The sequence below is a fragment of the Geotrypetes seraphini genome, chromosome 18 (genome assembly GCF_902459505.1).
Source record: "Geotrypetes seraphini chromosome 18, aGeoSer1.1, whole genome shotgun sequence".
Classification (NCBI taxonomy): Eukaryota; Metazoa; Chordata; class Amphibia; order Gymnophiona; family Dermophiidae; genus Geotrypetes; species Geotrypetes seraphini.
In genome coordinates this window covers 5,803,467-5,819,747 of record NC_047101.1, presented here as the reverse complement: position 1 = coordinate 5,819,747, position 16,281 = coordinate 5,803,467, and the positions used below count along the sequence as shown (strand labels likewise).

At 42.3% G+C, this 16,281-nt stretch overlaps 1 protein-coding gene across 1 annotated transcript in view; it reads left to right on the top strand.

The window, feature by feature from the left end:
* The first annotated feature begins 14,188 nt into the window (after nucleotides 1-14,188).
* Nucleotides 14,189-16,281, top strand: part of LOC117351820 (macrophage mannose receptor 1-like) — a 38,517-nt gene continuing 36,424 nt past the window's right edge. The window contains exons 1-2 of the mRNA XM_033927663.1: nucleotides 14,189-14,338; nucleotides 14,860-14,932. Coding sequence (XP_033783554.1) covers nucleotides 14,189-14,338; nucleotides 14,860-14,932 — 223 coding nt within the window. The remainder of the gene's footprint in view (nucleotides 14,339-14,859; nucleotides 14,933-16,281) is intronic.

The window sequence follows — 16,281 nt, the reverse complement described above, 5'->3', positions numbered from 1 at the left end:
TTACTCCGGAGCCCATTACCTCTTAACTTCATCCTATGACCTCTCATTCCCTTTCCTAATGTTTCAAGACATGTCTGTCCAGTTGGTATATCGTTTACTTGCTTGCGCTCTTTCACCTCCCCGCCCCCTTTTCTTTCTTTTCATTGTAAACCACTGAGATTTTAACCTCGGTTTTATATTTGCGGTATATCAAATAAACTGAACTTGACCAATGAATTCTAACATTCCTAAAAATAATGTAGCTGCCAGGACACACATGTGACCATTCTAAAGCTCTATAATGTAACATTTTTTTTTCCTAGACAGCAAAATCTCGCAGATCTATGTGGTTTACAAAAAATAAAGAGACTGTACTGCAATAGTGATCTACAAGGCTTCCCAGAAATCTAGCGAATAGAGTTGATTTCAGTAATTTTCCGACTGCTGTGATTGAATCTCGTGGCGCTGTCTGCAGGTATTTTAAATTCCAGAGCAAGAGAGAGAGGTGGCATCACTGAAAATGCTTGCAGAATAACCACAGCGATAACAAAATATTTCTCTAAACTGCCATACCTACGTGTGAGACAGCAGAGGAACTAGAATGTGAGTTCCAATCCCTGCTCTGTTGCAGATTGACTTTATTTTCCCACAGTTTAATTTAGTCAACTATAAAAGGATAACAATAGCTTATTAGTACATTTTTATTGAATTCACTTCTAGCAAACATATATAAATTACAAGACATGATGTTTGAGTTCCAGAAGGTTCTTGAAACTTCAAGTGGACTCTCGAAACCCTTACTTATCACACTTCACAAATTAAGGTTCACCCCATGAGCATCTTAGGCCTCATTGACCAAGACGCATAAAACCCCACCCATAGAAGGGCCTTAAACAACCTGGGCCAATCAGAGCCTCAGGCCACTCCTCAGTGCATCCCAGGATGCACCAGGGAGGGGAAGGCCCGCCATTTTGAAGAGGCAGGCCTTTGGTGGTGGATGCCTGGAATGCCCTCCTGAGGGAGGTGGTGGACAGGAAATCTGTGATGGAAATCAAAAAGCGTGAGATGAGCACAGAGGATCGCTAATTAGAATATAAACGAGCAAACTTTCACAGTCTGAATCCAGCAAAGGAGATGGTTTGGATAGGCTGGAATGAGCTTCAATGGCAGTTGCAGTACCGGGGAGACTTCTAAGGTCTATGGCCCAGAAATAACAAAGAAAAAAGACATTTTAATTTAATCATGAAATTGTAATGCATGGGATTACAGGGCAGACTGGATGGACCATTCAGATCTTTATGTGCCGTCATTTACTATGTTACTATGCTCTCTTCAGAAACTGACACCCACCCACTCACCTCCAGCTGACCTTCATGCTCTTCCTCTTGGCTGTTCTCTACTGAATATGAGCAAACACAAAGGACTTCCTGCCCTTCCCAAACTCACACCTAGAACCATACCCCTAAAGATAAAGACTAGACCTCAGGGATTTAAAAGGGGGTTGTTGGGAACAAAACCCTCCAGAACTCTATCTCAAAGACCCTTTAAAGCCATGTGACCCACTGTCTCTGGGGTGTTCCATACAGGCTTTTGTCATTTTTCCGATTCTTGTTTCCCTCTGCTTGGCTTTCTTGAGCCACCCCACAACTGGGATATTCTGCAGATCTGAAGGACACATGCGATCTTGAGCAGAAAATCAGCCTCTCACCCACAAAAGAGCAATACATGCAGTCCTATTAAAGATTAGACATGGGAGCTTATGAACAAAATTCAAGCACATTACCATACTGATATACGGTTGTCCGGTGAGGCAGACATTGATGATCAAATGTTATCTGATGTTGCTGGATACAATGCAGAGTAAACAAAAATAAGACAAATTCTCTATCTGCATCAGACCAAATCCACTGGGTGATTTGCTGCATTTGGAGACAGATACGAGTTGCAAACACATTTACCCACTGTCATAATTATGAAGCTTTTTTGGTTTTGTTTGGCAAACTAATTAAAAGTTGGCACTTTGAGCCACTTCCTGTTTGCTTTCTCTTTGTCTTTGAAAGGGTGGGATGCATGCTTTGAAGATGACAAGCAAAAAAAAAAAAAAATCTCCATAAAATGTATCATCATTACTAACATGTCCTGTCTTCCCTAGGATCAACATAACAAGAAATATTTCATCTGTGTAGGGGCCTAATGTGAAAAGATTTCCTCTAACCTCATCTTATCGCTTAAAACCATACCACTTTGATTGGTTTTTGGAGGGGGTTTTTTCGGTTGTATAAAGAAATAAAAAAACAAAGGAAATAAGGTAATGCCTTTTTTTGGTAATATCTTTCTAGGCAAGATTTCAAGTGCCTAATAAACCATACACCAGAACTATACCAGAGATTTTAGCTTATTGCACATATAATACATGTTTTTTCTTTCTAAAACATAAGAATACAAACATTATTCAGCTCAAAATAGCTAAATGTATGAGGGAGTCCTACTGCACAAAATAAATACACGCAGTCCCCGAGTTTCAGACACCTGACTTAAGTACAACTTATACTTAAAAACGCTGTTGTGGCCATTTGATTTCACTGAGCAGTATTTCCGGTGGCCTAGACTCCTACCCTTCTCCTGTAGCAGATTCAGGAATGATACCTGGCCACATTAAGAGCAGTGTGTGGTTGTGCGTGTTGTACCTTAGAGGGAACCCTGGTAGGGACAGTTGGCCCTTCTGTCAGCTGGGAGCAGAATCTTAAAATCTACAAGTTACATACAAGAACTGCTTTAAAAACTTAACTCCTTCTTAATCCTGTAGGTTCAGCACCATGGACAGAGTGAAATGATCTTTCTACGGGACTATACATATAACATTTAGGCCAGAACATGCCTTATCAAATGAATGTTTAGAGGCGATGTCCATTTCTTAGCATGCATTTTATGCACCTTAAAAATTTCATATGCACAAAATCGATGTAATGCATATAAACCTACAAAGTAATGCTCATTTTGTGCATGTTAAAAAGCTTTAAATGTTTTTTTTTACATCCAACATTATTTAGACAGATTATTGTTAACACAGGTTTTCAATACACCAGCAAAAACAAATAAAAACGTTTAAAAATGAAATGAAATGCAACTTAAACATTTTTTTATTACGCTGTTAAACAAAATACCTAAAAATCAGGAAATAAAACCGATTTTCTTTTTACCTATGCACATCCCTGATCTTCAGTGTTACTGGCCAATTTGGGCACATGGATATAACCTCCCCCCCCCCCCCCACACACACACAACATTGTGGTATTTATTGCTTAGTCCATCATCATTTAAGATTTGATATCCCCTGAGATGAAGGTCACATAAATTAGTGATTTTTCAAAAAGGAATATTGATGTTTTAAAGTGCAGGGAGGTCTTTGTGGCCATTCTAAGAAGGTTGCTAGACAGATTTCCTTGTTCATACATTGGACATTCCAGTTTGGAAAATGGTTGTTCGTTCTGAATGTCCTCGGCACACAGACGTTCATCTCATGTATTTTTGAACAGAAAATCCCGATTTATTTCTTGTTGGAGAATGCATTTGAAATGAATGTCCGATTTGGACCTTTGAGAACATAAGAATGGCCTTACTGGGTCAGACCAATGGTCCCATCAAGCCCAGTAGCCTGTTATCACAGTGACCAATCCAGGTCATTAGTACCTGGCCAAAACCCAAAAAGTAGCAACATTCCATGTGGAATCCACAAAGAGTTCCAACATTCTGGAACCCTAAAGCGTAACACCATTCCATTCTACTGATCCAGGGCAAGCAGTGGCTTCCCCCATGACTTTCTCAATAACAAACTATGGACTTTTCCTCCAGGAAATTGTCCAAACCTTTCTTAAAACTAGCTACGCTATCCGCTCTTACTAAGCTGGGCATCTCTATTCTGACCAGGATGTCCTTTCAAAAATGCACTTCCACATTCCCATTGATGAAAATTTTTCATTCCTTATTCATTTTAAAAATTCAAAAAAGATCAGTTCTGAATGTGTCATATCGGGCACAACAGAACTCTCCTGATATAAAGTTGGTTGCTACAGTATAAGATACTGCTGGTCTTGTCAGTTGCAAGTGTCATAACAGTTCCCTTGCAATGCATAATAAATATTCTTCTGTTTGCAAAGTACGTACCAACTGCTACAGTGAATTAGCATCCAGCATCAGATTGCAGGTCACTGATGTAATTTGTTTCCAGTAATTATAAATATTTCACTATCTCTGGGTGACTAAGTCAAGCTTTCAGGAAACTTACGAAACATTTCATATATGTAGTCTATAAAAGCCATATTGTACCTCGGAATGATTTCTATGGCGAAGATGCACACAGTTACAGGCAGGAAGACGCATGGTCCTCAGGGAAGTGGAGCTCTCTCTTAGCACTGTCTCTTGAATTAAATGTATTAGTCTGTAGCATTAAGAAGGCAGCAGAAGCCAGAAATGAAGTCCTGGAGGGGCCTACAGGGCACACGGAAGAATTTCAGAGAAAATACAGCCAGTAGAGGAACCTGAATGTGAAGCAGAGCTGAGCTTTATGAAGGAATAATTTATCAGGGATGCTCATGAGTCTAGAGAAAACCTTCTCCCCCCCCAAAAAAAAAAAAAAAAATAATGGTGAAAAGACATGAATATGTTTGATCTGTTAGCCTCCTGCCTCATTGGTACGTAGTTGACCTTCTGTTATCAAAGAATGGCTTTCTCTGGAGACTTAATTTTTTTCTATTTCGGCTTATAGTCAAAATCACATAGAAACATTGTAACATGATGGCAGATAAAGACCAAATGGCCCATCCGCAGCATCCACTATCTCCTCCTCTTCCTATTGGCTAAGGCTCTTACCATTTGCATTTCCTCTTCCTATTGGCTAAGGCTCTTCACAGCTGCATTGTGAGGTCATAGAACTTTATGGTTATAAAAACATAGAAACATGATGGCAGATAAAGACCAAATGGCCCATCCGCAGCATCCACTATCTCCTCCTCTCCCTATTGGCTTAGGCTCTTACCATTTGCATCTCCTCTTCCTATTGGCTAAGGCTCTTCACAGCTGCATTGTGAGGTCATAGAACTTTATGGTTATAAAAACATAGAAACATGATGGCAGATAAAGACCAAATGGCCCATCCAGTCTGCCCATCAGCAGTAACCACTATCTCTTCTTCTCCAGTCTCTGTCTCCACCACTTCCTCTGGGAGACTATTCCACACATTCACCACCCTTTCTGTAAAAATAAGTGTTTCCTTAGATTACTCCTGAGCCTATCAACTCTTAACTTCATCCTATGCCCTCTCATTCCAGAGCTTCCTTTCAAATGAGAGATTTGACTCATGCACATTTACATCACATAGGTATTTAAAAAGTCTCTATCATATCTCCCCTCTCCCGCCTTTCCTCCGAAGTATAGGGATTGAGATCTTTAAATCTGTCCCCATACGCCTTGTGACAAAGACCAAGCACCATTTTAGTAGCCTTCCTCTGGACCGACTCCATCCTTTTTATATCTTTTTGAAGGTGCAGCATCCAGAATTGTACACAACACCACACTTCACAGAACTAGGAAAGCAAAAGCACTGGAAGCAGTAATTAGTTCAGAAAAGCTTAAAAATGTTCCAGTGGTAGTGACTGGTTTGCTCTACCTCTGATGTTTAAGAGATGCCCAAAGAACAGCCTTTTGATTCAAGAGATATGAAGATGTCTGCTGTGAAAAAATAAGGCTCTCGACATATAATAATAATAATTTTATTTTTATATATCGCCCTACCACATAGTTCTAGGAGGTTCACATACAGTACTAAAAATATACAAACAGTGAATAAAAGTACAAAGTCTAAAAACAACTAAGATTATACAATAATTAAATAAAATGCATTCACGAAAATAGATAGATATTCCTTAAAAAAGTTCAACTGTAAAATCAATGTGCAAATATCCCGTCAATATTCTGAAACACTTTTAGTGACAATTTTTTTATTTTTTTTTACCGTAGGTGCTAACATTTACATGCCTTACACATACATAAATGTTTAGAATAATGACATATGTACGCATAAATCCCCCAAATCCACCATTCTGCAAATACCTGTGTTACTTACAAAGAAAGCATTTGCAAGATTGATGTACTCACAGACTGTCCTTGAGTGGAGAACGGGGCACCGTTACACAGTTGAGAATGCCACTTTTGCTAAATGGGTATATCTGCTTATATAAAATGACTTAATGCCCCAGTTGTTCCCAAATGCTGCCTTTTGGATTACTAAAAATGGACTTGAGACACTTAAACAGGGAACTTACAGAAAAGAAGAAAACAGAACGGCCTAACCCAGACATGGGCAACTCCAGTTCTTGAGGGCCGGAATCCAATAAGGTTTTCAGGATTTCCCACCAATGAATTCAAGACAAAGTTGGACAAGTTCCTGCTAAACTGGAACGTATGCAGGTGAGGCTGGACTCATTTAGAGCACTGGTCTTTGACCTGGGGTCCGCCGCGTGAGCGGACTTCTGGGCACGATGGACCACTGGTCTAACCCAGCAATGGCAATTCTTATGTTCTTAATATGCATTGATCTCATGCATATTAATTGAAAACCCGATTGGATTCCGGCCCTCGAGGACCGGAGGTGCCCATGTTTGGCCAACCGCACTGGAAATGGCTCCAGGGGAGCTGAAATGACCAAGGCTTGGGATTGTCAGAAATGGGGAGAAATAACACAGCATGCTTACGGACATTTGAAGAATTGGTTATTTCATAGCCAAGAAAACACTCCCTTAGATCAGGGGTGTCAAAGTCGGTCCTCGAAGGCCACAATCCAGTCGGGTTTTCAAGATTTCCCCAACGAATATGCATGAGATCTATTAGCATATAATGAAAGCAAATAGATCTCATGCATATTTATTGGGGAAATCCTGAAAACCAGACTGGATTGTATCCCTCGAGGACTGACTTTGACACCCCTGCCATGGATTATGAAAAGGCTATTGTGGGGCATGCAAATATAATCTGTTTGTTGCACCCAACCCCCTGGCCAATTTCAACAGTCCAACTAATGTCATTAACTTCCCCAATTAGCAGCCACCCAATATAAAATTCACAAGCATAACCCTGATATGGATGAAGTGACCCATGTTACTTACTGTGTACGTTGGGATCTGTGAAGGGAAATGGCTTAGTTGGATACAAATTGATCATATCTACTTGTAATTAAGACAGATGAGCCATTTTGACTAATTCCAACAAAGAATATGAGAGGAGGAAGGGAGGGGAAGAATAGGGGTGGGTAGAGGAATAAGTTGGAAGTATTGGGAGAGGACCATCGTTAGAGTATTAATTCTGGCTGTTCTGATGCACTTATATCATGACTATAATTCATCTAGAAGTCGTTATACTCATTTTGGGTAGTATGAGAAACTTCACCATCTTCATAGTGAAGGGAGGTGAGAGGAGGAAGTATATTTATGAACGTTACACGATACTGTGACTGCCGAGTTTTTCGGTTTGCACACCTTTCTGATATTAATGTTATTGCATTTACCTCCTCATTTGCTAACGTGTAGTGCGAGTTTCAGCGCCGGCAGCGGCGGAAACTGCTCCGACGCTCAGAATTCCTCATAGAATGATTATTTTATTGTATTATTTTATTGGATATTTATTGGATTCTTTCAATAAAATGTTATAAACTAAAAAAAAAAAAAAAACCAACCCAAGAAAAAATACAATGCAAGAAAAAATAAAGCAATCCAAAATCCAAAACATATATATCACAGGTAAGTATTATATTACAAAGTAATATGGAGACAAGCCTCAATCTATGGAGACGGAGCTGAAAATTTGCTAAAATTTACTATCAAAAAAATAACAGGAAAGCTTATAAATGTGGCTTGAGGGTCCTCAAACTTTTCCTCTCTGAGCGAATTAAAAGAGACTGAAATCAAAGGTTAATGATTTAAATATAAAATCACCAAGGAAAAGTCTGGCATGCAGTATTTGGCACATTTGAGTTTCAAGTAATATATCCTGAAAAGGAATGCAAAATGAAGAAAAATAAATTAAATGAACACCTCCAGAAAAAAAACCAAAACCCTAATTTGAAACAGAGAGAGAAATCCCAGTATTCCTGCACACCTCTGCCTTCTAGTTTCAAAATTGCTTTCATATCGATTTATAGAAAATGCATTTGACGGATGATGTTTTGAAAATACATGCAGTGGCTTATTCAATATCTTAATTGAGCCAAGTCAGATATATTGATTGTTTTACTGTTCAGTGATATTAAATTAACCTCCCAGCACTGGGAAGCTCTCTTCTAAAACAGGCCGCAGGTTTTCCTTTCCGTTTTAGGGTTTCCCCCACCCCACAAACTGCTGGAAAGAAATTTACCAAAGAAGTTGAGAACGTCTGTCTATTTGTCTGGCTGGTTGCAAATTAATGCATCAAAGACGTTCCAAAATGGGCCCTCTGGTTTTACTATTTTCCTTTCTCTGGAAAAGATTTTGTTCTACGTTAATACCTTTCAAATATTTGAACATCTGAATCATAAGAACATAAGCAATGCCTCCACTGGGTCAGACCTGAGGTCCATCGTGTCCAGCAGTCCGCTCACGCGGCGGCCCAACAGGTCCAGGACCTGTGCACTAATCCTCTATCTATACCCCTGTATCCCTTTTTCCAGCAAGAAATTGTCCAATCCTTTCTTGAACCCCAGTACCGTACTCTGCCCTATTACGCCCTCTGGAAGTGCATTCCAGGTGTCCACCACACGTTGGGTAAAGAAAAACTTCCTAGCACATCTCCCCTGTCCCTCCTTTCTTCTAGGGCAGGGGAAGGGAACTCCGGTCCTCGAGAGCCGTATTCCAGTCGGGTTTTCAGGATTTCCCCAATGAATATGCATTGAAAGCAGTGCATGAAAATAGATCTCATGCATATTCATTGGGGAAATCCTGAATACCTGACTGGAATACGGCTCTCGAGGACCGGAGTTCCCTACCCCTGTTCTAGGGTATACAAATTCAGGGCTTCTAGTCTGTCCTCATAAGTCTTCTGGCCCAAACCTCCTACCATTTTCGCCGCTAAATAGTTACACATGTAACAGGGGTTCAAATGTTAGCACCTTCTTAACAGAATCACCCCTCTTAGTGGCTCTTTGGGGGATGTTTACCAGAGTGCAGAAACATCATCACCAGCCCCAATACTAATTAAAAACCTTGCTGCCAAGCACCCAACCCCCTCATGCGCACCCCTAGAAATCTTATATATTTTCACGCTTGGGGAGGGGGGAATTCATCAACCACATTAGGGTGCACTAATAGAAACATAGACTGAGTCCTAGCTCCTACACAGCATTTCAAGAGTGGAGCGTCTGTAAGTGGCCGGCTGGGGAGGGCTTCAGTGGCTGGGAGGGTGTAGATGGGCTGGAGGGAGCTTTTACGGAGACTTCACTAGTTGGAACCTGGGCAGAGCTTTGGATTCTTGCCCAGAAATAGCTAAGAAGATAAAAAACAATTAAATTGAATCAGGTTGTGCAGACCGGATGGACTATTCGGGTCTTTATCTGCCGTCATCTATTACGTTACTATGGAGCGAGGGTCAGATTGCAGGTAATACTGGACTTTAGCCTGGGTTTGTAGAAAAACTTTTTGTAATTGTGCTGTTGTGTTTGGTTCATAACAGAAAGGGGAGTTGTGATTAGCTGAGCGGGACATAGCCTTTTAATAATAATAATAATAACTTTATTCTTTTATACCTAACCAAAAGTTTTAGGCGGTTTACACTAAAAAGAGCTCGACAATCAGCGAAATACAATAATACAGTAAAAAATGCAAATATTTGTCAAATAGAATTTCAATACTAGAACTCACTAAGTGATAAACTTATCGAACAAAGTGGTCTTAATTAAAGACCAGAAACTTTCCTCTGCCCTGTTTCCCTCCAACTCTTCTGGTGGGGTGGGAGAGAGAAGCTCCTCAGGTATTAAGCTTCACTAGCCTAGAGGCTCAGAGCCATGAGAGTGGAGAGTGTGGTGCAGTGGTTAGAGCTACAACCTCAGCATCCTGGGAGGGGGGGGGGTTCAAACCCCACACTGCTCCTTATGACCCTGTGCAAATCACTCAGTCCTCCGCTGCCCCAGGTGCATTAGACAGATTGGGAGCCCACTGGGACAGATAGGGAAAATGCTTGAAGTATCTGTAAACATACCACTTTAAAGTGTGGTTATATAACTACATAAAGGTAGTATACTAGTCCCAGCCCCTTTCCCTGATGTCATAATGCCTCATTCCGCCAATAAGAGCCAACCTCATCAGTGATGTCACAATGGCTTCATTGTTCTATTCTTGGCTCACTTCTGATATTGTATTGGAGGAGAGTATGGCACAGCGGTTCAAGCTACAGACTCGGCACCCTGAGGTTGTGGGTTCAAACCCACACTGTTCCTTGTGACTCCAATGACTCCAGGCAACTCAATTGCCCCAGGTATATTAGACAGGTTGTAAGCCCACCGGGACAGACAGGGAAAATGTTTGAAGAGCCTTGAGTGTGGTTGTAAAAAAGGCAGTATACAAGTCCCAATCCCCCGATCCCATGAATATCTTCAACTCCCCGACTCCCTTCACTCTGCAGTGTGGTGGAGCCCCTAACCCCTGCCCGCCCTAGTCATACAAACACCTGCCATCTACCATCCCCTGCCTTCGACTGCGATTGCAAAGAAATGTATATTGATACAAGATCCTTCGTATGTGTAGTGATAGGATAAAAACTTGTATTGAAAAATCTTGCACGGTAACTATGACAACTGTCTATGATGCATGTCAAGATGTCTACTTGTCCTGCAATTAGCTGAGACCACTCAAGAGTACTTTAAACAACTGGTTTTGATACTATGCTTGGACTGAAAATCTTTTAAATTTTATCTGCTGTTCTGCTCTTAGAAGTTTCTCGCCTAATCTTAGCAACAGAAAGTATATTTCCAAATCCAGTCGCAAATTAAATGATCTTGATTAACAAAAAGCGCACATCTCACCTTAAGAGCGCCATAAAACTAATAAGCAGTACGAATAGAAATAAGGGGTCCCGGATGCTTATTGAAGAGCGCCATCATGTGGATAAAACACATATCAGCAGACAAGCAAACCTCTTCAAGGACACAGGAAAAGATTGCAGCTGGGGAAAGTGCAGAAACCATGACGGCCCTTCCAGAAAGGGATCTGTAGCCACTCAGTAGAGCAACCCAACCAGGAACCACTTCAGGGAAAAGTTATCAACAAGGGATGCTATTGTGATGCATTATTTTACCGCCAATTTGTGCAGGGGATCTATTTTATGCAATGAGATTTAGGGGTCCTTTTACTAAGGCGCGCTAGTGCGTCTTAGCGTGCGCTAAATACTAATGCATCCATAATGGACGCGTTAGCAAACATTAGCATTTAGCATGCGCTAAGACGCACTAGCTCACCTTAGTAAAAGGACCCCTTAGTTACATATAACGGGGGTTAACGGCAAAATAACACATTTTTCTAACGGTAGTCTATACTGATAACTTCTCCTCTTAATTTAAAAAAAAAAAAATGTTTCTAGAAAGCAAAGTCACCATTATATGTCATAAAAGTGAGCCAAGTGTAGGACAACCAAGCCACTGTGACATCACCGATGAGGTTGGCTCTTATTGGTGGAATGAGGCATTATGACGTCACAATCTCAGCTCCAGTTACCAGAGACTGAAACTCTTCCCACTAAGGCAGTGTATCGCAAGCTGTGTGCCGTGAGGCGTGGAGTAGCGCGGAGCATTCAGCGTGGCTCCCTGCGCTAATAGCCACTATCGCGGTTTAGTAAAAGGGATGGGGGGGTTCAATTAGAAAGTAATCTGTCACAGTCCCTTTAATTCCCGCAATGTGTTTCAAATTAATCACTGATGCAGCACCTCTTCTAATCAAAAGCAGACTGCTGCTTCCTTAGAGGTGCTTAAAATACTTCTCTCCGATCAATCACAAGCTGGCATTATAAGAGCACCAGGTGCCTGTTCCCCAGTCACCCCATTTTTCTCCCCCCCCCCCCCAGAGTTTCGAGCGTCATATTGTTTTTATTTATTTATGGAATTTGTAAACCTATCAAGGTTATCTAAGTGGTTTACAATCAGGCATTCAAGTATTTTTCCCTGTCTGTCCCAGTGGGTTCACAACCTATCTAATGTACCTGGGGCAATGGGGGGATTAAGTGACTTGCCCAGGGTCACAGGGAGCAGTGAGGGTTTGAACCCCCAACCTCAGGGTGCTGAGGCTGTAGCTTTAACCACTGCACCACTCTAGAAATCAAAATGTACTAAAAGTGAGCCAAGTATAGGTCAATGGAGCCATTGTGACATCATTGATGAGGTTGGTTCTGATTGGTGGAATGAGGTAATTATGATGTCATAATACCAGCTCTGGTTATAAGAGACTGAAACTTTTAGAACATGAGAAATGGCTTCGCCGGATCAGACCCTAGGTCCATCCAGTCCGGCGACCCGCACTCGCGGAGGCCAAGCCAGGCGTTCCCTGTTGAGAAACCTTGTTTACTCGTATCCCTCAATGTGATTTGCGAGAAGGTGTGCATCCAACTTGCCCTTGAATCCCGGAATGGTGGTCTCCATCACGACCTCCTCCGGGTGTGCGTTCCAAGCGTCTACCACTCGTTGTGTGAAGCAGAATTTCCTGATATTTTCAGGACTATATTTATTCAATTTTCTCTACCGTTCTCCCAGGGGAGCTGAGAACAGTTTATATGAATTTATTCAGGTACTCTAGTATTTTCCCTGTCTGTCCTGGTGGGCTCACACTCTACCTAATGTACCTGGGGCAATGGGGGGATTAAGTGACTTGCCCAGGGTCACAAGAAGCAGTGTGGGATTTGAACCCACAACCTCAGGGTGCTGAGGCTGTAGCACTAACCATCACATGTGTAAAGAGAAATAATCCTTTTGCTAAATAGTATCCGAGCCCTGCTAGCTGCCAAGGGTCCCCATCTTGTGCCCTACAAGGAGGAGCACGCACTGAATTGGATCCCTGCTCAACTAGAGAAGGCGAGGGAGGGGGGGGGTGGAAGAGCTGACATCACCACTCCTACACCTAGCAGAGGAAAGAGAGAGTTGGCAAGTGCGCAAAATGCAGTCTCTTTTCATGTGAGGAAGATCACGGCCCATGAGATCAGCCCATTGATTTTCAATAAACAAAGGCAGAGCAAGAGAAACAATCTCTGCTTGGTAAATCTCCTAATTCCAAACAAATTGACTTAACTCCCGGCGATGTAAGTTCTACAAGGGGGCATACGGCTTGCGTAGATTCCTCGTCACTTCGTCCAGAGAGAGAGATCACCAGCAACATTACTTAGGCAAACTAGCTTAGAGCGGACAATAGCTCGTCCGATGACATTAGGATTATTTTGGGCCTGGAATCGAAGGCAAGGGCAGTGGTCTGATTTATTCATTTGGTTTTATATCCCACCGTCCCAGGAGACCTCAGAACGGGTTACAAGTTGACCTACATAATAAAGCGTATTTATACAAAGTGATGGCAAACATGGCTTGACAAGAGGGTGACGGGACAATCGCACGCCAGACACCAGCGTGCCGACAATCGAGCGCTGACAATTGAAAACTTAGTTTTAAAGAGCTCCGATGGGGAGTGTCACTTTACTGCATACTGTTCGCGCTGCCGTTGGGGGGGCATGGGGGGTGCAACCCCCCACATTATAGAGAAAACGAAACTTTTCCCGAAAAAAATCGGAAAAAGTTCTGTTTTCTCTATAATGGAGGGTTCCAACCCCCCAACCCCTCCCCCTAGCAGCAGCGCGAACACTATGGAGTAAAGTGTGTGTGTGGGGGGGTCCCCACTCACACCCCGCTTTAGAGCTCTTTAAAACTAAGTTTTCCCGCGGCGCACTGGTGTCTTGCGCTGAACTCTCTGCCCTCCATTGTCGGCGCGTTGGTGTCTCATGCGTGACTGACTATGTACTCTAAAAAGTAGCACGGGTTTTAGCGGCGGTAACTGCTCACAGAACTCCTATGAGCGTCGGAGCAGTTACCGCCGCTGACGGCGCTAAACCCCGCACGATGCATTAGTAAAGGAGAGGATAGTTAAAGGTAAAACAAAACATGACGGGCATAGTACGGGCAAACAGTTTTACAAGCGTTCCTGACCTAGTATGACACGACAGTATGACGTGTAAAATGACAGTAGACATGGGATGCAAGCGTTGCTTTTTCGGCTCGCCTACATCAATGCGCCTCTCTTTCTCTCAGTTTTCAAAGGCCGTGGCCAGCTCTTTCCCCACTGCCATAAAGAAAGAGTTTAATGAAGCCAGCCAGGCAATTTGGTGAGCTCTACAGTAAATGGGTTATTGTCCGTCCTGCAGCTGTGCTATGGGGCTCTCCCATCTCCTCCTCCCCCTGCTCGCCTTCCTCCCAGTCCCACACACCTCCATTGTTCTGGGCCATGAGTTACTGTCAGGCCTGTGCAGAAAACAGCCCCGAGGTTAAGCAGAGTCCGACAGTTCTGGGTACATTCAATTGTTGCTTGTGTTGCACAGAAAACCCCTTCTTATACTTCCCATAATAGAAGTGTGGTTTGGGCTGGCTGGCTTGGTGGAGATGGTGATTTGCACTTTGCACGACTTCCCTGCTGTGCTTTTTAAACCAAATTCTCACCGTCTCTTAGCATTCTGTGTTACGTTATTACATTGTTGGCAAACAGTATAAAATCTGTCAGTCTGTAAAATCAATCATTAATGGTCACAAAATTCTTGAACAGTTGCAGAGGTCTAAATGTTATTTCCCATATTACATAGGTTCAGTTTAAGTTGGATACTATATTTTTTTACCCCTAATAGAATTTGGAGGTCCCAAAGAATGCAAAGGAAAAGCTGAAAGTTGCTGATGACATCACTGGAACGGCAGGAGTGGGTAAGGTTAGAGCTGACACCTCATTGAACATCATGTTATGCTGTGGATCCTTCTGAAAGCTCGTATGCATGCAATTGGAGAAAACTAGTATTGGATCAAACTGTTCAGATGGCCTGGAGCAGGGGTGGGCAACTCTGGTCCTCGAGGGCCGGAATCCAGTTGGGTTTTCAGGATTTCCCCAATGAATATGCATGAGATCTATTTGCATGCACTGCTTTCAATGCATATTCATTGGTGAAATCCTGAAAACCCAACTGGATTACGGCCCTCGAGGACTGGACTTGCCCAGCCCTGGAGTGAGGTGACAATCCAAGATGAGTACTGTTGCGGTGGTATATCTTCTCCAAGATCCGATCCTCATGCACATCAGATCTCCTTGACATCCCCCTAATCCATCACCACCCCCTCACCAAAAGAAAAACACAATTCCTTCTACACAGCTCCAATCTCCTTGCAAACATCATACTACCTCCTTAGCACTTTACACTGATCCCTTCCTAACCCCGTGCATAAACCCTGAATCCATCTTAAACCCCCATCTCTGAAGAAACTCCTCCTATAGAGGCGATGCATTAGTAAAGGAAGTGCCTGGGAATTTAGCTCAACAGAGGAACAGATAGTATGACGGCAGATAAACACCATCTGGGCAATTCTGCAAATGGCGTCTAAAGCACCAATTCCACACCCAAATTTCACTGCGGAAATGCATTCTGGTGGATGCAAGGTGCCGAAACGGGGCTGAAACTTAGTCATAGCGCAAGTGTATCCACGTGCAACTGCAAAGGAAGCGTTCCCATGGGAGGGGCATGGGCAGATCAGGGGCATGCTGGTATTAGAGAATACCACAAATGTGCACCCAGTTTGCATGCCAGGATTTACAGATGGTTTCTAATCTAATCTAGAATTTCTGAGTCGCCCTATGTCCAATACAGGTTCAAGGCGACTTACAATTTGAAAATTATTGCTATACAAGTTGGAGCACTGCAAATGGAATAGGATTAAATACAGTTCTCGGGCGGAATAGGATTGATCAGTTTTTGAATGGTGCAAAGCTTGGTAATAGACTTGGGTTGGTAGGTTGCATAGTATAGGTACCGATAGGATAGGTTCTTTGTGTAGGTCAAAGGGTCAGAGGTACTTTTTTAGCTTCTTATAAAACATGAGGTGGTTTGATTCTGATAGTAGTTGTGATTTAATTGTTGGTAGAGTATATGGAGAGAATCTAATATTGAATGGGATTTGTGAGTTCATTTGGATAGGAACTTATTCATGACTAAACAGGTTAATGCTTTAGTTCAGAAAAGTTTTTTCATGCTCTGGAAACTTCATAATAACATAAGAATTGCCAC